Source organism: Ascaphus truei, chromosome 22 (genome assembly GCF_040206685.1).
Source record: "Ascaphus truei isolate aAscTru1 chromosome 22, aAscTru1.hap1, whole genome shotgun sequence".
Taxonomy (NCBI): Eukaryota; Metazoa; Chordata; class Amphibia; order Anura; family Ascaphidae; genus Ascaphus; species Ascaphus truei.
The window spans coordinates 4,383,879-4,407,429 of NC_134504.1; the positions used below are offsets into that span (position 1 = coordinate 4,383,879).

At 52.4% G+C, this 23,551-nt stretch overlaps 1 protein-coding gene across 5 annotated transcripts in view; it reads right to left on the minus strand.

Moving 5' to 3' along the window:
* NTN1 (netrin 1) overlaps nt 1-23,551 on the minus strand; it is a 122,504-nt gene that overhangs the window by 15,866 nt on the left and 83,087 nt on the right. For 4 of the 5 annotated variants that reach the window (XM_075579693.1, XM_075579695.1, XM_075579692.1 and 1 more), the window contains exons 3-6: nt 21,516-21,704; nt 12,878-13,027; nt 10,550-10,603; nt 865-939 (exon numbers count right to left, since the gene is read on the minus strand). In XM_075579693.1, the coding sequence (XP_075435808.1) occupies nt 865-939; nt 10,550-10,603; nt 12,878-13,027; nt 21,516-21,704 (468 nt within the window). The remainder of the gene's footprint in view (nt 1-864; nt 940-10,549; nt 10,604-12,877; nt 13,028-21,515; nt 21,705-23,551) is intronic. The other variant, XM_075579696.1, reaches the window with a different exon arrangement.

A 23,551-nucleotide genomic window follows, 5' to 3' on the forward strand; every position in this document is an offset into this window, starting at 1 on the left:
CTGTAACCCCCATTTCCCCAGCTCTCTCTCCTGTAACCCCCATTTTCCCAGCTCTCTCCCGTAACCCCCCATTTCCCCAGCTCTCTCTCCTGTAACCCCTATTTCCCAGGTCTATCTCCTGTAACCCCCATTTCCCCAGCTCTCTCTCCTGTAACCCCCATTTCCCCAGCTCTCTCTCCTGTAACCCCCATTTCCCCAGCTCTCTCTCCTGTAACCCCCATTTCCCCAGCTCTCTCCTGTAACCCCCATTTCCCCAGCTCTCTCTCCTGTAACCCCCCATTTCCCCAGCTCTCCTGTGACCCCCATTTCCCCAGCTCTCTCTCCTATAACCCCCCAGTTCCCCAGCTCTCTCTCCTGTAACCATTTCCCCAGCTCTCTCTCCTGTAAACCCCATTTCCCCAGCTCTCCTGTAACCCCCATTTCCCCAGCTCTCTCTCCTGTAACCCCCATTTCCCCAGCTCTCTCTCCTGTAACCCCCATTTCCCCAGCTCTCTCCTGTAACCCCCATTTCCCCAGCTCTCTCTCCTGTAACCCCCCATTTCTCCATCTCTCCTGTGACCCCCATTTCCCCAGCTCTCTCCTGTGACCCCCATTTCCCCAGCTCTCTGTCCTGTAACCCCCCATTTCCCCAGCTCTCTCTCCTGTAACCCCCCATTTCCCCAGCTCTCTCTCCTGTAACCCCCCATTTCCCCAGCTCTCTCTCCTGTAACCATGCAAGATATCTCATTCCCAACCAGAGGCAGTTCAATGGCGAAACACCATTTCTTGGGGAGGGGATCCCATGAACGCCAATGGGGACAAATCATATCTCATAAAGAGGGGGTCCCATGAGAAATGGGGGTGGTTATGGAAATGGAAACTTACCATAGTCTTTCTTGCAGTACTTTTTCATGTTGATTTTCAGCTTCCCTTTGGATGCTTTGCAATACGTGTCACAGTCTAGAGAAAGAGAGAAGACCCAAGATGTTAATCACCTCTCGGCCCGTCAAACTCCCCTCAATGGGAGACAAGTCTCACTCACGTTGGGTCTCCCTCACTGGAAAGCCATTTCATTCAGCTACACACACGTGCAACGAGTCTCACTAGCTGGAGTGCCGCCCCGTTTCTTGGGCGCGCGTCTTGGTTCTTGGAAGGTGGCCTCACTCTTTGGGAGTCGGCCTCACTCAATGATAACAGGTCTCATTTGGAGTGAACCTTCCAATCTCCAGGCGCGAGTCCCCCTCCCCGTAGAGCTGTTCCCCTCCCGGTGCTTCCGTGTTACTGCTCGAATCCTCGCGTACAAAATAACAATATCAATCATCAGAAAAGAGGTTTTAGCCCCTTGAAGCGTCGCTGGCCCGTGGGGCAGCCAAGGGGTTAATGAGAGACATCAGCCGCCATTCAATGTGCCACCCAAGCCTTTTCAGCCCTACCAGAATCCCCGCCCCGTTGTTGTGGCGCAATGGGAGCCCGATTAAAGGGCCGCACACCCTATTGTCGCCCTGTAACCTGTGTCTGACATTCCTGGCATAGACACAGTGAGCTGGGGTCAGCATGGAGACAAAAGGGGTCCCGGACAGAGAGCCGGAGGCCCGTGAACCATGGAGAAGTCGTCCCCCCCCCTCCTCCCCAGCAACCAAAGGAGATGTATTCTGCGTGCAGGCTTCTGGCTGTTACTGGCCAGAGAAGTGGAGGGGTTTTGTTTTTAGAGATGCAGGTTGTCCACGAGTGTTAACAACCTCACAAGTCTCCTCCTGCAGATGTACCAAATAACTATTGCCTTCTGCAGCACTGAAGCGGTTAATATTGCCCTAAAAGCAGGCCTACAGCGTGCTGCGGGGACTCTTCCACAAAGACACCTCGTGGACCTTCCAAGTGAACGAGGTCTCCGGGTTCCTTTCAGCTCCGGAAAGACGGACCAGCCCCACTTAGCAAACCCAGCCCTAACTGTTAGACATGTTGTTACCATTGGTTATGTGCCCCGCTGTTTAATGACTGTAGGGTTTGTGGTTTCAATCAGTTCCGAGGTGTGGGGGCCGATGCCACGGTTGAACGTTTTTGTGCCTGAGTGAACGGTCTCGCTGAAAGCCGCCGACGCTTCTCAATTAGCCTGTTCCCTGCAGTATCTCTGCTCGCGCCTGTCTGCCCCCAGCGGGGCCGGGGCGCGCTCATTAACCTCCGGGCGGCAGAACAAGCCGGCTGCAAATCAGCGCACAGTAGCTGTCTTTTCTTCTCGCCGAGCGAGATTGATTGTAGGACAAATCGCAGCAAATAAAGCATGTAATTAGATTAAGGCCCAGTTTGTGTTCTTTCCGCCGGGAGATTCCGGGGGCCCGAAAACAAAAAAAAAACTACTCAAAAAAACCCGGAGAAAGAAAACTCGCGATTCCGAAGCGCGGCCTTTCTTTTATTAACCGGCCCCGGCCCGGAACGTATGGTTCGGCTTTACAACGTGTATGTTGGAGTTTGTAAGATGTGAAGGAATTCAGCATGGACGGTAATAACTGGTACCAGTCCCCCGCGCCACCACCATTTTGTAACCACCATTTTGTTTCCCGCTGTAGGGCTTTGGAATGCACTAATATACTACACCAAGGGCGGCTAACTCCAGTCCTCAAGGGCCACCAACGGGTCAGGTGTTAAGGATATCCCTGCTTCAGCGCAGGTGCCGCAATCAAAGACTGAGCCTCTGATTGAGCCACCTGTGCTGAAGCTGGGACTGATTGAGCCATCTGTGCTGAAGCTGGGACTGATTGAGCCATCTGTGCTGAAGCTGGGACTGATTGAGCCGCCTGTGCTGAAGCAGGAACTGATTAAGCTACCAACAGTATGCTAAAGCTCAGTCAAAGACTGGCGGGTAAAGAAGTGACACAAACGTACAGCAAATAAAAACTCCACGTTGTGAGCAAATTCGCACGTCTCAGACAAGTCTGCCACCCTGCCCTTCCCCATTATCTTTTAGCATACAGTGCTTCCACTGCAGCAAGGGATTCTGGGTAATGACATGCAAATGAGCCCTCACAGTGAGTCACTCTTTGCTGCTTGTCCATTTTAACACGGATCCCCTAAAATCTTCTGCCGGCCGCCTTACGCAGCTTTTTCCCCCGCACTCCCTGGGTTAAAGAAGTGCAGAGCCAGTAAACCCACTCACAGACAGCTCTTACAGCCATATCGTTATAATGTGTGTGTCGTGTAACTCCCCCCAACTCCTCCTGCTTACACTCCTCCAACAGCAAGCTGATGCCCCCGGGGTACAAATGACGCTAGTTGCGTCAAGTTTGTTCCAAAACTGCCTTTATATATATATGTGTGCGTATATACAGTATATAGACCCCCCCCCCCCCCCCCTCTCACGCTAAAAATGACCGCAGAGCCTCTCTGGCACTGTATGGGTTAAAATTCCGGGGATCGGCATGCGGTGTGATTGATATATACTCCCCGCCAAATCCTTTGTAGAGATAAGAACAAGAGGGTCTTCTCTTATCCGAGACCCTCATTGTTCATTTCCTAACTATACCCCCCAAAACTCCTGCTATTGTGCGCGGGGGGAAGAGGCAGGACGGGGGAAGTAACAAAGGACACGTAACTCCAAAATGCTAATAGATTGGGGGGTTGGGGGGTTCTTTGTGCTCCCAGCCTGTGGTGATCCCTTTCACCTTTCTTCCAGCCCCCCGTGAGACCTCTCGGGACCGCGCCATTGTCAAAAAAACGCCATTGTTGGGCTTGCAGTATTTAGGGAAGTGGGAGAGAGCCAGGAAGCCCTATTGTAGTAGGTGGTTACCGCTGTAATGTCTACAAGAAAAGATGCATGACGATGTACTGGGCAGGGGGTAATAATTGGTCATTAAAGTGTGTGAGGGGGGGGTGCAGAGAATTATTTGTCTTCATTTTAAATCCTACTTTTTGGGGGTAGCAGAAATTATTTGAATAAAAAGGCTGTTCTGCAAACAGTGGGACGGTGGATTTAGAGGGAGCGGTTATATGGGGTAATAGGAGGAGCTATAAGGACAGGTTGGTTATATGGGGTAATAGGAGGAGTTATAGGCGCTGTTATAGGGGGTAATAGGAGGAGTTATAGGAGCTGTTATATGGGGTAATAGGAGATATAGGGAGCGGTTATATGGGGTAATAGGAGAAGTTATAGGGAGCGGTTATACGGGGTAATAGGAGGAGCTATAGGGAGCGGTTATACGGGGTAATAGGAGGAGCTATAGGGAGCAGTTATACGGGGTAATAGGAGGAGCTATAGGGAGCGGTTATACGGGGTAATAGGAGGAGCTATAGGGAGCGGTTATACGGGGTAATAGGAGGAGATATAGGGAGAGGTTATACGTGGTAATAGGAGGAGATATAGGGAGCGGTTATACGGGGTAATAGGAGGAGCTATAGGGAGCAGTTATACGGAGTAATAGGAGGAGCTATAGGGAGCGGTTATACGGGGTAATAGGAGGAGTTATAGGGAGCGGTTATACGGGGTAATAGGAGGAGCTATAGGGAGCGGTTATACGGGGTAATAGGAGGAGATATAGGGAGAGGTTATACGGGGTAATAGGAGGAGATATAGGGAGCGGTTATACGGGGTAATAGGAGGAGCTATAGGGAGCAGTTATACGGGGTAATAGGAGGAGCTATAGGGAGCGGTTATACGGGGTAATAGGAGGAGTTATAGGGAGCGGTTATACGGGGTAATAGGAGGAGCTATAGGGAGCGGTTATACGGGGTAATAGGAGGAGCTATAGGGAGCGGTTATACGGGGTAATAGGAGGAGCTATAGGGAGCAGTTATACGGGGTAATAGGAGGAGATATAGGGAGCGGTTATATGGGGTAATAGGAGGAGTTATTGGGAGCGGTTATATGGGGTAATAGGAGGAGTTATAGGGAGCGGTTATATGGGGTAATAGGAGGAGCTATAGGGAGCAGTTATACGGGGTAATAGGAGGAGATATAGGGAGGGGTTATACGGGGTAATAGGAGGAGCTATAGGGAGCGGTTATACGGGGTAATAGGAGGAGATATAGGGAGCGGTTATACGGGGTAATAGGAGGAGCTATAGGGAGCGGTTATACGGGGTAATAGGAGGAGCTATTGGGCGCGGTTAGAAGTTCGGTAAGCTGTGATTCCTTGACATTAGGCGGCAGGAGGAGTCCTGGGGAAGCGTTAGTCCGAGCTCTGTATAACGGGATGTAGCAGGTTCAGCACTCTGTGTACCCCTGATACGAGGCACAGGGAGGAGAGGCGCCGCTCTGCGCCGGGACACACAGGGTCTGCGCGCTGCGGAGAACATTCTGAAGCACTTACACCCCGCTCGGGCCCTGCATGGGAGCGGGTAATTGAATGAAATGCAAGCAGAGACGAAACGATTACTAATACTCAATGGAATCCCCGCGGCTCTGCCAAGAAACGGCTCTGAGAAGCGGATCTCAGCGCCGGAGCAGAAAGGCCGCCGCTCCTGAGGGGTCTTTATCTGCTTGTCATGCATGGGGGTCCCCCAAAAGCCGCTCCAGTTCATTGAGAGCACAATTAACTCCTTTAGCGCTGGCGGGATTTATTAAAGGGGGGGGGGGGGGTGAATCACGCTTCAGGGACACAAATCAGTGAGTTGTGTCGTGTTTTCCACAGTTTTTTCCCCCTTCTATCTACCAAAATTAGATTGTAAGCTCTCTGGGGCAGCGACTCATTACGCTGCGTAGTCTGTCAGTGTGTACCATTACTTCTCTGCTGGCCCCTCTGGCAGTGAAGAGGTTAAGTGTTGCTGAATCTTTTCTGAGGAAGCCAATGAGATAGATACAATTTTAGGCGGTCTAGGACGTTTCGCCGCGAACAAATGGCCGCCGGCGCTTCGCCGTGACTCTCTCCACCGCCGGAAGCTGTCGCTAAGGTAAGTAAACCCCCTCAACTAAAACCCCTTACCCTAAAACCCCTACCCTCAAACCCCCACCCTAACCACTAAAACCCTTAAATTAACCCCCTACCCTAACCAGTAATAAAACACCATAAAAGTGGCTGGCGGAGGATCCATCTGCGGCAAAGCGGCGGAAGTCACGTGGTCACTGTGAAACGGCCGTGACCAAGTGTCCCATTCTGATTTTAGAGGGGGGGGGGGGGGGGGGGGTTGTCCGCGTAGTGGGACTATCACTTTAAAAGGCCCATATTTGCTAAGGTGTGCTACCCCATAAGGCGCCTTGACTTCAACGGGCCGTGAGGCGTCTTAATGGCCACTGGGTTACCACCGAGAAAGCGTGGTCCTCGGTGCTAAGGGAATAACGGACGCATTAAAACTGTGATAGTGCAGATCAGATGGAACCTCCCGTGCCCCGATCGGCACTATCGCAGATCCCCTCAGTGTCTCACCGCTCGCTCTAATACTGGATAAATGACCTGTCTATAGACCAGGGACGGCACACTCCGGTCCTCATGGGCCACCAACAGGCCAGGTTTCCAGGATATCCCTGCTTCAGCACAGGTGGCTCAATCAGTGGCTCAGTCTTCGACTGAGCCACTGATTGAGCCACCTGTGCTGAAGCAGGGATATCCTGGAAACCTGGCCTGTTGGTGGCCGTTGAGGCCTGGAGTCGGCCACCCCTGGGATTGATTGACAGCAGCATTGATCTTTACATGCTCGTGGCTTAAAGGTGATTAGACACAAGTCGTCCCGGGCTTAACCAAACACGCAAGCGCCTGGAGAGCTGAGTCAGCGACACCCACTTATATTTCTCCTAATCTCTTCGCGTAATCTCCCACTTTCCCAGCGAACCGTCCCACGTAGAAACCCGGAGCAGATCCACAGAAGGCCGCCATTATTATTTTTTTTATTTTTTTTGCGCTAACGACGCTCGTTAGCGAACTCGGGAACGGGGAATCCTCAAAGCTCAAGCGATGCAAAGGAACGTCAAAGTAGCAGCGCTGGTCGCGGGGGTTCGCGTGGCGTGGAAACGCGTTCTCCGATAGGCTGCGCAGGCAGTGGCGGGTTTCTCGTTAGGCCAGGGCCTAGGGCGTCAAATATTTCCGCCCCGTATGCATTTGCCGCGCTCTTCGGGCCATCGGGCCTAACGGGAAGTCACTTGTGTCGGCCACGTCCTTGGTGTGGCCCTCCAGCTTTTTTGGAACCACAAAGACTGAGCCACTGATTGAGCCACCTATGCTGAAGCAGGGTTATCCTGAAGGCCTGACCTGTTGGTGGCCCTTGAGGGCTGGAGTTGGCCACCCCTGGCGTAAAGAGCTTTCCAAACCGGGTCTTCCCTCCATGCGAGCCACTAGTGTCCCCCTCTTTTACGTGGCCTTTTTGGCAGAGGTTTGGGGCGCAGCGATGGGCAGAGAATTGGGGAGCAGCGATGGGCAGAAGTTTGGGGAGCAGCGATGGGCAGAAGTTTGGGGAGCAGTGATGGGCAGAGAATTGGGGACCAGTGATGGGCAGAGGTTTGGGGCGCAGCAATGGGCAGAGGTTTGGGGAGCAGCGATGGGCAGAGGTTTGGGGAGCAGCGATGGGTAGAGGTTTAGGGAGCAGTGACGGGCAGAGGTTTGGGGAGCAGCGATGGGCAGAGAATTGGGGACCAGCGATGGCCAGAGAATTGGGGACCAGCGATGGGCAGATGTTTGGGGCACAGCGATGGGCAGAGGTTTGGGGAGCAGCGATGGGTAGAGAATTGGGGACCAGCGATGGGCAGAGGTTTGGGGAGCAGCGATGGGTAGAGAATTGGGGACCAGCGATGGGCAGAGGTTTGGGGAGCAGTGATGGGCAGAGGTTTGGGGAGCAGCGATGGGCAGAGATTTGGGGAGCAGCGATGGGCAGAGGTTTGGGGACCAGTGATGGGCAGAGAATTGGGGACCAGTGATGGGCAGAGGTTTGGGGCGCAGCGATGGGCAGAGGTTTGGGGAGCAGCGATGGGCAGAGGTTTGGGGAGCAGCGATGGGCAGAGGTTTGGGGAGCAGTGATGGGCCAAGGTTTGGGGAGCAGCGACGGGCCGAGACTTGGGGAGCAGCGATGGGCAGAGGTTTGGGGAGCAGCGATGGGCAGAGGTTTGGGGAGCAGCAATGGGCAGAGGTTTGGGGAGCAGCGACGGGCAGAAAATTGGGGACCAGCGATGGGCAGATGTTTGGGGAGCAGCGACGGGCAGAGGTTTGGGGAGCAGCGATGGTCAGAAAATTGGGGACCAGCGATGGGCAGAGGTTTGGGGAGCAGCGACGGGCAGAGGTTTGGGGAGCAGCGATGGGCAGAAAATTGGGGACTAGCGATGGGCAGAGGTTTGGGGAGCAGTGATGGGCAGATGTTTGGGGCGCAGCGATGGGCAGAGTTTGGGGAGCAGTGATGGGCAGAGGTTTGGGGAGCAGTGACGGGCAGATGTTTGGGGCGCAGCGATGGGCAGAGGTTTGGGGAGCAGCGGTGGGCAGATGTTTGGGGCGCAGCGACGGGCAGATGTTTGGGGCGCAGTGATGGGCAGAGGTTTGGGGAGCAGTGACGGGCAGATGTTTGGGGCGCAGCGATGGGCAGAGTTTTGGGGAGCAGCGGTGGGCAGATGTTTGGGGCGCAGCGACGGGCAGATGTTGGGGCGCAGCGATGGGCAGAGCTTTGGGGAGCAGTGATGGGCAGAGGTTTGGGGCGCAGCGATGGGCAGAGGTTTGGGGAGCAGTGATGGGTAGAGGTTTGGGGCACAGCGATGGGCAGAGGTTTGGGGAGCAGTGATGGGCAGATGTTTGGGGCGCAGCGATGGGCAGAGGTTTGGGGAGCAGTGATGGGCAGATGTTTGGGGAGCAGCGATGGGCAGAGGTTTGGGGCGCAGCGATGGGCAGATGTTTGGGGTGCAGCGATGGGCAGATGTTGGGGCGCAGCGATGGGCAGAGCTGCTTCCAAGACAGGGCCAAGTGGAAACTATTTGTTTTTTAACTTGAAAACTGCTGCGGGATTTAAGCGAAGGGTTTTAAGGCGGGAAATCCGCAATTAGGATAATACAGTAAGTGAATGAAATACTTAAGAAAAGTAAAAGCGTTTGTTTCAACCCTTTTTTCTGTGAATTATTTAACATTTCAGTTTGTTGACGTTTGGATTCCAGGAAAGAATCTGAGAAAAGTGAATGAAGTTATTGATAATACTAATATTATATTTTATTATACACCAGCGCCCCATATAACAACAGCTCCTATAATTCCTCCTATTACCCCATATGACAGCTCCTATAATTCCTCCTATTACCCCATATAACCGATCCCTATAACTCCTCCTATTACCCCACATAACAACAGCTCCTATAACTCCTCCTATTACCCTATATAACCGCCCCCTATAACTCCGCTTATGTTTCCGTCTGTTAACGCGGGGGTCTCTGCTTTGCTGGTTCATTTCCCAGTGGGCGCTATTAATTATCACCGCTTTCCTCCGGCGGGAAGACACATTCTTGGGTTTTCTCCCTTGAATATTTCTGTTGTTAATCCCATGGTTTGGTTCTCTAAGTGAAGCACACCGTGTATGTGTCAACGTAAGGGTCTGGTGAACCACTCTGCGTGTCTGGACAGGATTAAGCAATCCAGAGCAGGAGTCCCACATGGCCACAGGAGTTTGTCAGTAGCTACAAAGCTTGTTCTCTCTTGAACAGCAAGATCGGGGCTATCCTGTTTTAACCCTTGTGGTGCCCTATGTTGCCCACTTAGGGGCTGTTATGCCAGTGGTCCTAGTGCAGGGGTGGCCAACTCAAGGTCCACCAACAGTTCAGTTTTCAGGATATCCCTTCTTCAGCACAGGTGGCTCAGTCAAAGACTGAGCCACTGATTGAGCCACCTGTGCTGAAGCAGATGACTGATTGAGCCACCTGTGCTGAAGCAGGGATATCCTGAAAACCTGACCGGTTGGTGGCCCTTGAGGACTGGAGTTGGCCACTCCTGCCCTAGGTGTCATTCATGAACATCACAGCTTCGTTGTACAGCTTGAGGGTTAAGTCCCACTATGGTTTGGCCTTTGATAGAGCCAATGAGCGGGGAGAATACATCCCAGTGCTGACTGGTTTTACATCCGGGTACGAAGGCGTGTTGAAGAAACTCCAATTGAACCCATTGTATGTTGGACTCCGGTCCGAACTGAAGTAGCGCGTTATTCTAAACTTGCAAGACGTAACGGGCATTAGCGCTGACGCGAGCTTGAAAAGAGGCTTTGGCGGGACGTTTCGGCAGAAATACAGGGAGCGGGGGGGATAATGCACGCGTTAAGAAAAAGATCAAAGTCGCGTTAAAAAGTGCATCAAAATGTGCTGGCGTTAAGAACGGCGACCACTACATCTGCAATTCATGCAGACGACGTGTGTGGGAACGTCATATTGATGACATCCACCACCAATGTACAGTATCAAGGACAGACACAGGCGCCAAGGTCAGACGGTGTCTCGCTGGAAGGTGTGTGACAGCCCTTTAGAGACTAGCGCCAAATGAGTCGAATTTTTACAGATATGCATTAACAAGTCAAAAGTAATTGTGATTAACTCCTTCAGTGCTAGAGGAGCATGCTGTGGCCTCTGGTGCTGAAGTGTTTCACATTTACCCTCTCCTCAAAAAAAAGCTAATAGTCTACGTGAAGGGGGTACCTACCTGCAGGTTCCTCTGTGCTGCTGGCCACTGTAGTGGGTGGCGCCACTGGAATCTCTGTGGAAAGAGGGGTGGGATGATGGGAGATAGGAAAAATAAGATCAGACATTATTTCTCAAAACGACAGATTCTCTGTACCAATTATGTATTTTTAGTATTATGTTAACATAACAGAAGTGGCCAACGCCAGTCCTCTAGGGCCACCAACAGGTCAGGTTTTCAGGCTAGCCCTGCTTCACCACGGGTGGTGCAGTCAACGACTGAGGCACTGACTGAGCCACCTGTGCTGACGCAGGGATATCCTGACCTGTTGGTGGCCCTTGAAGACTGGAGTTGTCCACACCTGACATAAAAGATGCAACAGTATTCATGGAGGATAAGAACTATTTGGCCCAACCTGTCTTCATTCAGATCCCCCACCTCCACTGGGAAGCTGTTCTACTCCTCTAGTACTACTTCAGCCTCCTATCCTACCCCCCTCCCTCCTTGTCTTGCTACCAACTATGCACCATTTCACTAGCTCTTTGCTCTGGACCACACGTACATTCCTCGCTTTTCTGGAGCTGCGATCTCCATAATTGAGCCGGGCATTTTTCAGCAGCTTATATGCGGACAGCATAAATTAAAGTGAGAGAAAACACGACAGGGACGGATTACAGCGGGAATGGGGGATTCTAAACACGGAGCACAGCGACAACAGGGAAGGGTCTGCAGGCCGGGATCAGCGGTCACAGGTTTGCAGAGGTGAATGGAGACATCTTGGAAAGTCAAATTGAAACGGGGTCTGAGGGCCTCTTATAAGAGACAAGCTTCCCACCCCTCATGCAGAAACATTGGGGAATAGTGGGAGGCTTTCAGAATGAGAGGACAATGTCCCACAGAACTGTCCCTTGAGTTTCCTCAATTTGTGATCATTATTCATGGGCCCAAAGAGTATTGGTTGGATCTTTAATGCTCGGCGGTGAAGAGGCACCCAACGCATTGCAAGCTCATCCAACAATGCAAAGGTAAAAAGCCACTGAAGTTCAGGTGGAAGCCGGCTCGGCACCTCATGTAGTGACACCGGAACCTGACCCCCAAGACAGTCTCCATTCCTGTGCATCTCAGAGGATGGTGGGAGTAAAGCCAATGACTTATTGTTGCCCCTCTCAAAGAACGTGGGTGGTATTGCATTCTGAATTCCGGGTCTACAGGGGAGATCTTTCTCATATTACCCCCTTTAGTTCAAATAGAAACATGAATGTTCAAAGGGTCGTCAGAATTTTGGGGTAAGGCAAACATTTTGGCTGCATCTCCACTAGGACATAAGTGTCTATTCACCTAAATCCTGGAAAAATGTGGATTATGAACTGTTCCCCAGTGTACTGCTACCCCTACATTTATCAAACCTAATCACCCGTCACCATTAAACCGTATATTGTTAGTATTCGTTGTATGTCGAAGCAGCTGTGCCATCTACTCAGCCACACACCCAAAAGGAAGTCCTATTCAAGACCATGACTTCAAGGGCCTCTTGACCTAGTATCAACGCCCCGCCTCCTGTCAGGCTTTCGAACCAATAGGAGGCTTCCTGCCCTGCTTTTATTGGTGGATGAGCTGAAAGGACACTGTGCGTTCTGCGCAATAGTCATGTTCTCCAGGATGGTAATGTGGCTATCAAGTTTTAGATGGAATTCCATAAGGCCGGTGTTCTCAACGACAGTCCTCAAGACTTCCCCAACTGGTCAGGTTTGGAGGATATCCCTGCTTCAGCACAGGTGGCTCAATCAGTGGCTCAGTCGAAGAGCCTACTTCAGCACAGGACTGAGCCACCTGTGCTGAAGCAGGGATATCATACAAACCTGGAGTTGAGAACCCCTGCCGTAGCGGACAACATTCTCACTGACCTTATAACGTCTCTCGTTTTCCCCCCTTCTGTATATTGTATCCCTACAAGATGAGCCCCCCACCCTTTTTATTAAAATGCTTTCAAGCCCACTCTCAATCTGGGACGTTGTGGGGCGTCTAATCATCTAATCGGAGAAGCCCAGGAAGAGGCAGCTTCACCGAGCAGTGGAGCGCATGGAAAAGAGCGCGTGAGAACAAACTGCAGCAGGTTTCCACGTGAACACTCTACTGCAGGCTTACGGCCTTGCTATGTGAAATGAGGACCTACAACCGCATACGATTGGTGATCTGCTTCAGAGGGTAACGGGTATCACACCGGGCTAATTTTCAAGGTCATCTTGCACCTTTATATAGGGCCACCTCTGTGCCCTCTCCTGTCGCAGATGGCACGGCTGCTTCGAGGTTTGATGGTTAATTTGAGTGGTTGACGCTGACGAAACATACTTATGCAGGGGGCAATGGGCGAGCGGCTTTGCTGGTAGCCTTTGGCACATCGGTTGCATGTAATGCCAGTCACACCGTCTTTGCAAGGACACTGGCCCGTTGTTTGATTACAGGTTTTGCCGGCCGCGCCGACGGGATGGCAGTCGCAGGCTGCGGGAGGGGAACAGACATAGAAGGGTGAAAAAAAACAAAAAAAACACAGCACAAGGTAAGAAGCCAACACAAATACAACGTTACATAGCGAGACTGAGTACCGTAGCGAGCTCCGCAAGGGGGAGGGGAAGCGTGAGTTTGAGCAGGGTATATACCATGCAAGCCATCTACAGAAGCATATAGAAAGGGTCTCTCTTGTAATGCACCTCTTTGCTGCCAGAGGGGTAGCGAAGGGTTAACAGAACATTCTCTTTGAAGCAAACTTTTGCGAGTAAAATACTTTCTCTCTCTCTTGATATTGTACGCATAAAACCATGATTTAGGGTGGGGAGCGTTAAAGATGGCAGCTCCCCCCAGCGGAAATCCTCCCCGACCTCACTTGCAGTTGGACAATCTGGATCCAGAGTTTTTTTGGGTTTTTTTTTGTTCTGTTTAAATCATTTATTGGTGAACAGAAAAACAAACGAAAAAAATAAATAAATAAATATTATAAACCAAACAAGTCAATAGTATGCGATGAATTAAAAGCCAAAGGGGACATATGGTAACTATGTAAACCAGACGTCTGAAGCTACAGTCCTCAAGGGCCAGCTTTCATGGATATCCCTGCTTCAGCACAGGTGGCTCAATCAGTGGCTCAGTCTTCGACTGAGCCACTGATTGAGCCACCTGTGCTGAAGCAGGGATATCCATGAAAGCTGGCCCTTGAGACCCCTGATATAAAGCACGCAGGGCGGAAGGCTGCAGAAGGCTTCCTGGAAGAATGTGAATCCTTTAAATGACCGAATTACCCGAATCTGATAAAGAATGCAACGTTTCTCAGAAAGTCGGGACCTCGACTGATTTCGGATCATTAGGAAACCACATTAAAAAAAAAATACTCCGACATATCAGAATTTAGTAACGAGCGGGCACATTCTTGAGTTCGAAGGTCAAATTTCATTTGGGAGTTCGAGTCCCATCTGAGTACCATTTGGGGCAAAACCCAAGGCTCGTTCATTTCTTTCTTGCTCAGTTTTCAAAGAAATCCAGTAAATAAGAATCTCGCGTGTGCGCACAATCACCCGTCTCAGACAGGGCTGCAACCCTGCTTCCCCATTCTCTCTTAGCATACAGTGCTTCCACTGCAGCAGGGGATTCTGGGTATTGACATGCAAATGAGCATCTCTGGGCGTGTATGTGTATACCGGTATTACCTCTCTGGGCGTGTATGTGTATACCGGTATTACCTCTCTGAGCGTGTATGTGTATACCGGTATTACCTCTCTGGGCGTGTATGTGTATATCGGTATTACCTCTCTGGGCGTTTATGTGTATACCGGTATTACCTCTCTGGGCGTGTACGTGTATACCGGTATTACCTCTCTGGGCGTGTACGTGTATACCGGTATTACCTCTCTGGGCGTGTACGTGTATACCGGTATTACCTCTCTGGGCGTGTACGTGAATACCGGTATTACCTCTCTGGGCGTGTATGTGTATACCGGTATTACCTCTCTGGGCGTGTATGTGTATACCGGTATTACCTCTCTGGGCGTGTACGTGTATACCGGTATTACCTCTCTGGGCGTGTACGTGTATACCGGTATTACCTCTCTGGGCGTGTACGTGTATACCGGTATTACCTCTCTGGGCGTGTATGTGTATACCGGTATTACCTCTCTGGGCGTGTACGTGTATACCGGTATTACCTCTCTGGGCGTGTATGTGTATACCGGTATTACCTCTCTGGGTGTGTACGTGTATACCGGTATTACCTCTCTGGGTGTGTATGTGTATACCGGTATTACCTCTCTGGGCGTGCATGTGTATACCGGTATTACCTCTCTGGGCGTGTATGTGTATACCGGTATTACCTCTCTGGGCGTGTATGTGTATACCGGTATTACCTCTCTGGGCGTGTATGTGTATACCGGTATTACCTCTCTGGGCGTGTATGTGTATACCGGTATTACCTCTCTGGGCGTGTATTTGTATACCGGTATTACCTCTCTGGGCGTGTCTGTGTATACTGGTATTACCTCTCTGGGCGTGTATGTGTATACCGGTATTACCTCTCTGGGCGTGTATGTGTATACCGGTATTGCATCTCTGGGTGTGTATGTGTATACCGGTATTACCTCTCTGGGCGTGTATGTGTATACCGGTATTACCTCTCTGGGCGTGTATGTGTATACCGGTATTACCTCTCTGGACATATTGACCTGACCGGCTTGGGGGGCCGCGGGATTTCCCCGAGGAGGGAAAGAGCAGGGCTGCTGCTAGGGGGCGGGGCAGCTTCCTCCATCCTGATTAGCTGCTGCTGGGCAATGCAACCAATCAGGATGAGGTGTCAGAAGCCTGGGGGTGTGGCTAAGGAGAGGAGGAAACAGCATAGAGCAGAGAGAGGTGTGTGTGTGCGTGTGTGTCGAGCGTTTCACACCTTTCACCATTGTGTCCAGTATTTTTGGAGAAGCCGCCTGACAGCCTTACTTATTATCCATTGTAACATGGGACCCCCTATAAGCGTATACCTGCCGCATTACACAGCTTTTCAGCAGAGCCTGAGTTACAGAAGTGCAGAGCCAGTAACCCTGCTCACAGACAGCCTCAGTGGCTGCCTCTGCAACGTGGGTATACGTAGACATTAAAAATAGTTATAGTGGGTAAAAAGAATCCCACAAAGTTTTGCAAAAAGTTTGAAGCTCGAAAAACGTCTGGCACGATTTACCCCCCTAAAAAACAAAAACAAATCAGAGTCTTTACGTCATTTTTTGTTTTACAAAATCAAAGCTAATCGAGTTCTTGCAAAAGCAAAACCATGGACAAGATGTTCAGAACCAGAGCCCAAACAGCGAAGGTTCCTCCCGCCGTGCAGACCCGTGTGTAGTATTAAACAGCGCTGCAATGTGAGGAATCCGCGCGCGTGTAATAAGAGTCGGGATTAACTCCCGGGAATGTTTCAGACCAGTGGGAAGGGGGAAAGGTTAGAGGGAGAAGAGAGGGATGGAGGGGGAGAAGGGGGTCGAGAAATGGAGAGGGGAAGGCGGAGGGCGGAGAAAGAGAGGAATGCAGAGGCGGAAGTGGAGGAATGAAGGGATGAAGACGGAAAACAGAATGGAGAGAGATGTAGAGCAGGGGTACGCAAACTGGGGGTCTTTTCTGGGGGGGGGGGGGCGCAGCGCTTACAAAGGCCTCGGGATGTGTCTCTTACCTTCTCTCTGGCGGCTTCTGGCAACGCATCGCCATGACAACGCGGAGTCAAATGACGCCACGAGGTCACATGACGTTGTGACATCAAATTACGCCGCTGAATGGGGGAGGGGGGACAGCAGGCAGGGGGGGGGGCGTGCAAACAAAAAGGTTTGCACACCCCTGATGTAGAGGACAAAGTGGAGGAATGAAGGGAGGAGAGCTTGCACCTTGGGGAGAGTCAGTAGGAGGAGTTGGGGGAGTTACATGGTGCACAGATTATAATGAGATGTATCACATTCTGCGTCTCTGCCCCAGCTTGCACCTTGGGGAGAGTCAGTAGGAGGAGTTGGGGGGGAGTTACATGGTGCACAGATTATAATGAGATATATCACATTCTGCGTCTCTGCCCCAGCATGCACCTTGGGGAGAGTCAGTAGGAGGAGTTGGGGGGAGTTACATGGGGCACAGATTATAATGAGATGTATCACATTCTGCGTCTCTGTCCCAGCTTGCACCTTGGGGAGAGTCAGTAGGAGGAGTTGGGGGAGTTACATGGGGCACAGATTATAATGAGATTTATCACATTCTGCGTTTCTGCCCCAGCATGCACCTCGGGGGGCGTAAGTCTAACATCCTGCATCCGCCGAAGCTTTGCTGCACGTTGATAGGTACACCCTATGGTGATCCCGCGTGTTCCCGCGCCGCTGAGTGTATAAAACAGCGACTTCACCGTAATCCAAATGCAACATATTTCTCCCCTTTGCGCCAGTAAATAGGATGTGCCATCCTTAGGTGCGCGTTTGCACGTCGTGCAATTTCAAGGGAATGATGCAACTGCGTGATTGCCGACCGCGCCGGCAGCTACAGGGTTAGTGCACCTGCCTCAGGGATACAGCAAAGCGAGAGCGCTCACGCAAGTGACACCTGCTCTGTCAGCCCGAACATTTGTCAAACAGAAAATGCAGAAAAAGGTCAGAGTATATTTAGCTCCCGGCGCACACAATAAAGGCGGCGGAAGCTGGGAGGGGGGGGGATGGTACTGACCTCACAAGAGACAACGGTGCAGTTATTTGTGAAATGCAGAGTATTTTTATGACTTTGCGGCAAGCTATATATAGTGTGATTTAGGGCACTGTGCGGACACCGCGGGATCTCGCCTAGTGAAACCCCCAGATTCGTGCGGGACGCAAAAAGGGGGAGCAGCGTCGCCAGTAACTCGCCAAGCATCCCGCAGAGGTACGAACCGGAGACTCCCACTTCATAGGACAGCAGCTGCTGGCCCTGGAGAGGTTAAATCAGGAGTTATCCACTCCTGTCCTCAAGGCCACTCAACAGGTCAGGTTTTCAGGATATCCCTGCTTCAGCACAGGTGGCTCAATAGGTCCTGCTACAGCACAGGTGGCTCAATAGGTCCTTGCTTCAGCGCAGGTGGCTCAATCAGTGGCTCAGTCTTCGACTGAGCCACTGATTGAGCCACCTGTGCTGAAGCTGGGTTATCCTTAAAACCTGACCTGTTGGAGGGTCTTGAGGTCTGGCGTTGAGCACCCCGGGGTTAAATGCCGCGTAGCGATGCACTAAAGGTGATTAAACCGTTTGGCAGGACTGAGTGTGCCGTGAAAATGCTGGTAATCAGTGCTCCCCCACAGCCATTCTCCGCCGGCCAAAGCGGGGTTAATGGCAACACCTGGCGGGGTGGTTTCCGGGCGAACGGATTAAAGATATCAGAACCTCGCTATTGAAAGAGGACAAAGACGGAGTTTGGGGCCGGCAGGTAACCAGATTCCCTAATAATTCAATCATCCCAGAAACCAGATGTTAACCGCGGCACACACAGGCGCTTACTCACATTGTGATGGGCTGCACTGGGGCGCCACTGGGACTCTACTGGGGCGTCACTGGGACTCTACTGGGGCGCCACTGGGACTCTACTGGGACTCTACTGGGGCGCCACTGGGACTCTACTGGGACTCTACTGGGGCGCCACTGGGACTCTACTGGGACTCTACTGGGGCGCCACTGGGACTCTACTGGGGCGCCACTGGGGCGTCACTGGGACTCTACTGGGGCGCCACTGTGACTCTACTGGGGCGCCACTGGGACTCTACTGGGGCGTCACTGGTCTCTACTGGGGCGCCACTGGGACTCTACTGGGGCGTCACTGGGACTCTACTGGGGCGCCACTGGGACTCTACTGGAGCGCCACTGGGACTCTACTGGGGCGCCACTGGGACTCTACTGGGGCGTCACTGGGACTCTACTGGGGCGTCACTGGGACTCTACTGGGGCGCCACTGGGACTCTACTGGGGCGGCACTGGGACTCTACTGGGGCGCCACTGGGACTCTACTGGGGCGCCACTGGGACTCTACTGGGGCGTCACTGGGACTCTACTGGGGCGCCACTCGGACTCTACTGGGGCACCACTGGGACTCTACTGGGACTCTACTGGGGCGCCACTGGGACTCTACTGGGGCGCCACTGGGACTCTACTGGGGCGCCACTGGGACTCTACTGGGGCGCCACTGGGACTCTACTGGGGCGCCACTGGGACTCTACTGGGGCGCCACTGGGACTCTACTGGGGCGCCACTGGGACTCTACTGGGGCGCCACTGGGACTCTACTGGGGCGCCACTGGGACTCTACTGGGGCGCCACTGGGACTCAACTGGGGCGTCACTGGGACTCTACTGGGGCACCACTGGGACTCTACTGGGGCACCACTGGGACGCCACTGGGACTCTACGCCGACGCGTCGATGGCCTCAGTGCCCCCCCCCCCCGTTATGTAATTATTTTTTTGGGGGAGGGGTGGGTTCTGTGTAACTGAATTTAAACTGGGATATTTTCTTTTACTGTTGTTTCTGTGCGTGGGAAACTGTGAAATGTGTAAGACTATCAGTGAGACTGCTTACCAATGAGTGGGACTGCTGCCCAATCAGTGAGACTGCTCCCCAATCAGTGAGACTGCTTACCAATGAGTGAGACTGCTCCCCAATGAGTGAGACTGCTCCCCAATGAGTGAGACTGCCCTTAAGTGGTGAGTGAGACTGCCCTCTAGTGAGTGAGACTGCCCTCTAGTGAGTGAGACTGCCCTGTAGTGAGTGAGACAGCCATATCGTGAGCGAGACTGCATTCTCGTGAGCGAGACTGCCCTTTAGTGAGTGAGACTACCCACTCATGAGCGAGACTGCCCTCTAGTGAGTGAGACTGACCCATGATGAGTGAGACTGACCTATGATGAGTGAGGCAGCCCTCCAATTGATGAGTGTGAGGCTGCCCTCTTGTGAGTGAGACTGCCCTCTAGTGAGTGAGACTGACCCATGATGAGTGAGACTGACCTATGATGAGTGATGCAGGCCTCCAATGGATGAGTGTGAGGCTGCCCTCCAGTGAGACTGACCCATGATGAGTGAGGCAGCCCTGCAATGGACGAGTCTGCCTTCTAGTGAGTATGTTTTCTAGTGAGGGAGACTGCCCCTTGATGAGTGAGTGTCCGTGTCCCTAATGCATAACACCCGTGTCTGTCCCTGGCAGAAGCATGTAGCCAGCCAATCCCCGAGGCGGACGTGCTACGAGAGACGTGTGCGGTGGCTTCTGAATGTGGGAACAGACTCACCTTAGACACGCAGCACCTGCAGGAATGAGCTCACGCTCCCCCTCCCCTCCTTTCTCTCTCTGTTTGTAAGTAGATTAAACATCCTTTATTCCCCTGCTCTGCGGCCGGGACGCCCCCCCCCCTCCCGGTCCCCTCCCGATCGGCACAGGCAGATATATGTCTGGGTGGATTTGTCAAAGCGCCTGGTCTTTGTACCGTTCTTCCCACCCCCTCTCTCCCCGGCTCTGCTTAACCTGTTCAATGCAGCCCACTGTCTCCTGGTATGCACACCTGTGCGGAGGTGCGGGGGGGCGGCGGCAGCCGTGGAGGAAACCTTAACCCATTCAGTGCCGGCAGGCGCTTCGGGTTAACTGCTTCACTGCTAGAGACCCGGCCAAGAATATCCTAAACCCGAGAGAGATCCGCGGAGCGCCGGTGACCTGTCGCGTGCTGCGTTACCCTCTCCCCTTCTCCGCCCAATTAAATGGTATCCTGCGCTATAGCTCTGCTATTAACCCCATCCCGACTGGTGCCGCCAGCTGCGTCATTCTCTGCGCGGCTCTAAGGGTTAATCCCACCCTGCCCGGGGCGTGTGCCTGCGATACACACCCAGTATAACCCCATCGTCTCCGGGACATTGCTCTACAGCCGCGAACGGATTATACACCTGGTAAGGATGGCGTAACGGGTGTTAAATGGCTGAGCGCTCTGCTAAATAGGGCTTGGGCGGTAATGATGGCGACTCATAAAATACAGTGCGACACGTAAGATTTCCCGCAGTGGGAAACGGTTCTCATAGCGCAGGTATGGCCAACGCCAGTCCTCAAGGGGCACCACAGGTCCGGTTTTAAGTATATCCCTTCTTCAGCACAGGTGGCTTTATTGGTCCTTAAAACCGGACCTGTGGGGGCCCTTGAGGACGGAGTTGACCCCCCTGTCATAGAATGTGGGAATGATACCGGAGCTCGCTATCCTAGTTGGGGGTTATCTTTGCACTTTTCGAGCCAAACTGTCCGCCCGGCGCCTGATGAAGTGTTTGCATTTATCAGCGCGACATTTTGTTGTCCACTAATTGGGATCCGGCCGCGCCTTCACGCGGTGACACAGAAGGAACGCGCGGTCATTCCAAGTTCACCGCTGCCCTTCTGCTGCAGGGTGATTATAGTGACACAAGACGTGAGCTCGTAAGCACATGGCGAAGACTGAAGGGACGTAGGACCGCAGGACGGTCCTCTCTCGCCGCAGTGTGACACCGATGGGACCTGTGGACAAGTCCGGCCGTTCCGTGCTTAACGCGGTGGCATAATCTCAAGGGGGAAAGGAGCGGGTGGCATTTTGAGTCTGTCCCTCCCACGGTAGGGTAACATAATCAGGTGCCTATTGCGTTTGTCTCGGCAGGTAATACTGACAGCGTCTAAGGCCAAACAAACCCGTCCCGTCCACTGGCCGGTGACACGGTGATAGACGAGACCTACAGAATATGTCTGCGTCCATCTCAGTGAAAAAGAGAAAGGGTCAACGTATGACCCCCTCCCAACGTTTGCCCTTCAAACCCAAGGTGACAAAGTTACATGCAGAAAGGAACAAGCGATGGACTATCATGGACATAGTGACCGGAGGGTTCTGTGTCCCGACCACTTGTGCATGTCTTCCTGTCGGTAATGGGTCGGTCTGAGCGTGACCTTGGGGGGTAGCCTTGGCCGGGGCGTGCTCCATACCTTTGCAGGCCTTCCTGTGGGTGATGGGCTTGGTCATGTCTCGGTAGTACCCCTCTTTGCAGTAATGGCAGTGCCGGCCGGCGGTGTTGTGCCGGCAGTTCAGGCAGACTCCGCCGCTCCGACGCCCGGACAGCTTGAACAGCTCCATGTTGAAGCGGCAGCGGCGGGCGTGCAGGTTGCAGTTACAGGCTTGGAGAGAGCAGAGACAGAGAGACGCTGGTTAGAGCTACATATCACCATATGTTCTACGGACATTACACAGCCGATCCCTGTGCCCCAGAACCGACAGTGTCTGTGTGTATGTGTGCACATCTGCGTTTATATAGCGCCATGCATGTATACAGCTCGCTACAGCAGTAATGCTCGTCACATTAGGGAAAGACATCCCTACCCCCAGGAGCTGACAATCTAATTTGCTTACGTCTAAAGAACATTCATGGTCCCGGTTCTACAGAACATGTGTTTACTTTCTAAGCGCTAAGAGGCTTAGATCTGAGTCACGTGGTTTGAAATATGTTTCTATAGAGCCGGGGGCTCAACTCCAGTCCTCAAGACCCCCCAGGTCGGGTTTTTATTCTATCCCAGCTTCAGTACAGGTGATTTAGCCACCTGTGCTGAAGCAGGGACTGAGCCACCTGTGCTGAAGGCAGAGACTGTGAATCCCTGTGCCCTAGGACCTACAATTTATGGGTGTGTGTATGTATATTTTTCTTTTTATAGCCCTATCCATGTATACAGCGCTTTACAGCAGTAATACACGCGACATCATAGGAATACGTGCTACGTACATCAAAGCAACAATAGGAAATACCGTCGCTAGCCCCAAGAGCTTACACTCGATTTCATTGATGTCTAAAGAACATTCACGATCTCAGCCTGGTCGCTGGAGACAGGTTTGAGGAATGTGGCTACTATATGTTTCTATAGAGTAGGGGTGCTCAACCCCAATCCCCAAGGACAGGTATTAAGGATTTCCCTGCTTCAGCACAGTCACTCATTGAGCCACCTGTGCTGAAGCAGGGATATCCTGAAAACCTGACCTGTTGCGGTGTCTTGAGGATTGAAGTTGAGCGCCCCTGCTATAAAGCATGCATTTTCGGGGGTACTTTGGAGTGGGGTCAGCGTGAGTATTAGGGGCTCAGGGAGCAAAAGTATTCATTTAATTGCACACAATGTCCTACTACCGCAGCAGACAGGATAATATTCTCTGACACGCAGCACACGGCTTGTCTGGCAGCCAAAAGGGATGTAGCCAGGGCTCTCTCCGGGCCGGGAAGGGGTTAACAGGTCGCTGCACGCAAACTCAGGTGTGGGAAAGCGGAAACGAGAAAGGTCAGGGTCGCACCGCGCCAGGTCAGCTGGCAAACCGCCACAGGAGGAGACGTGAGTCACAGCAGAGGACAGACGCAGAACGCGCGGGCTCGTGGATATTTTATAACCCCCCCCCGGGGGTCTCATCATGAGTCAGGCCGGACCTCGAAATTTAGGGGGTTACACAGCTCTCGATGTGTCTTAAAAAACATAAGTAGCGTTGTGGTGCTAGAAACCCTAAAGCAAGTCCCCCGAGAGTGGAAGGTCAAAGTGCATAGAAAACGTGACATACTCCCGGTGTGTGAATAAAACGTGGTGACCGTCACACTGCGTTTAAACGCAGGTCACGCAGTCCCATTCCAAGTGCTAGAGTCCCAGGCCCTTGTTTACTAAGTGGCGCTACCCGTAAGGGAACGGGCCTTCAATTGTCTTTCCGCGATCAAAGATAGGTTACGGAATAGCGATGTTCAGTAAATATTCCCGTATAACGATACTTTTTCCAGATGAACAACTACCTGATATTTTCCCTTCTTTTTCGGTGCAGGAAAAACCCCCCCAATCAGTTTCTTCTGTTCCTTGCACCTTGCTGGTACTGAAAACAGGGCGGGGAACCCGTTTCTGAGGGTGCCGAAAAATGTACTGTCCCGTTACACTGCTGGGCGCCATAGCGACGTTTTCCGCAGGCGCGGCTTCGCTAGACCTAGCTACAGCAAACTCGTGCAAAT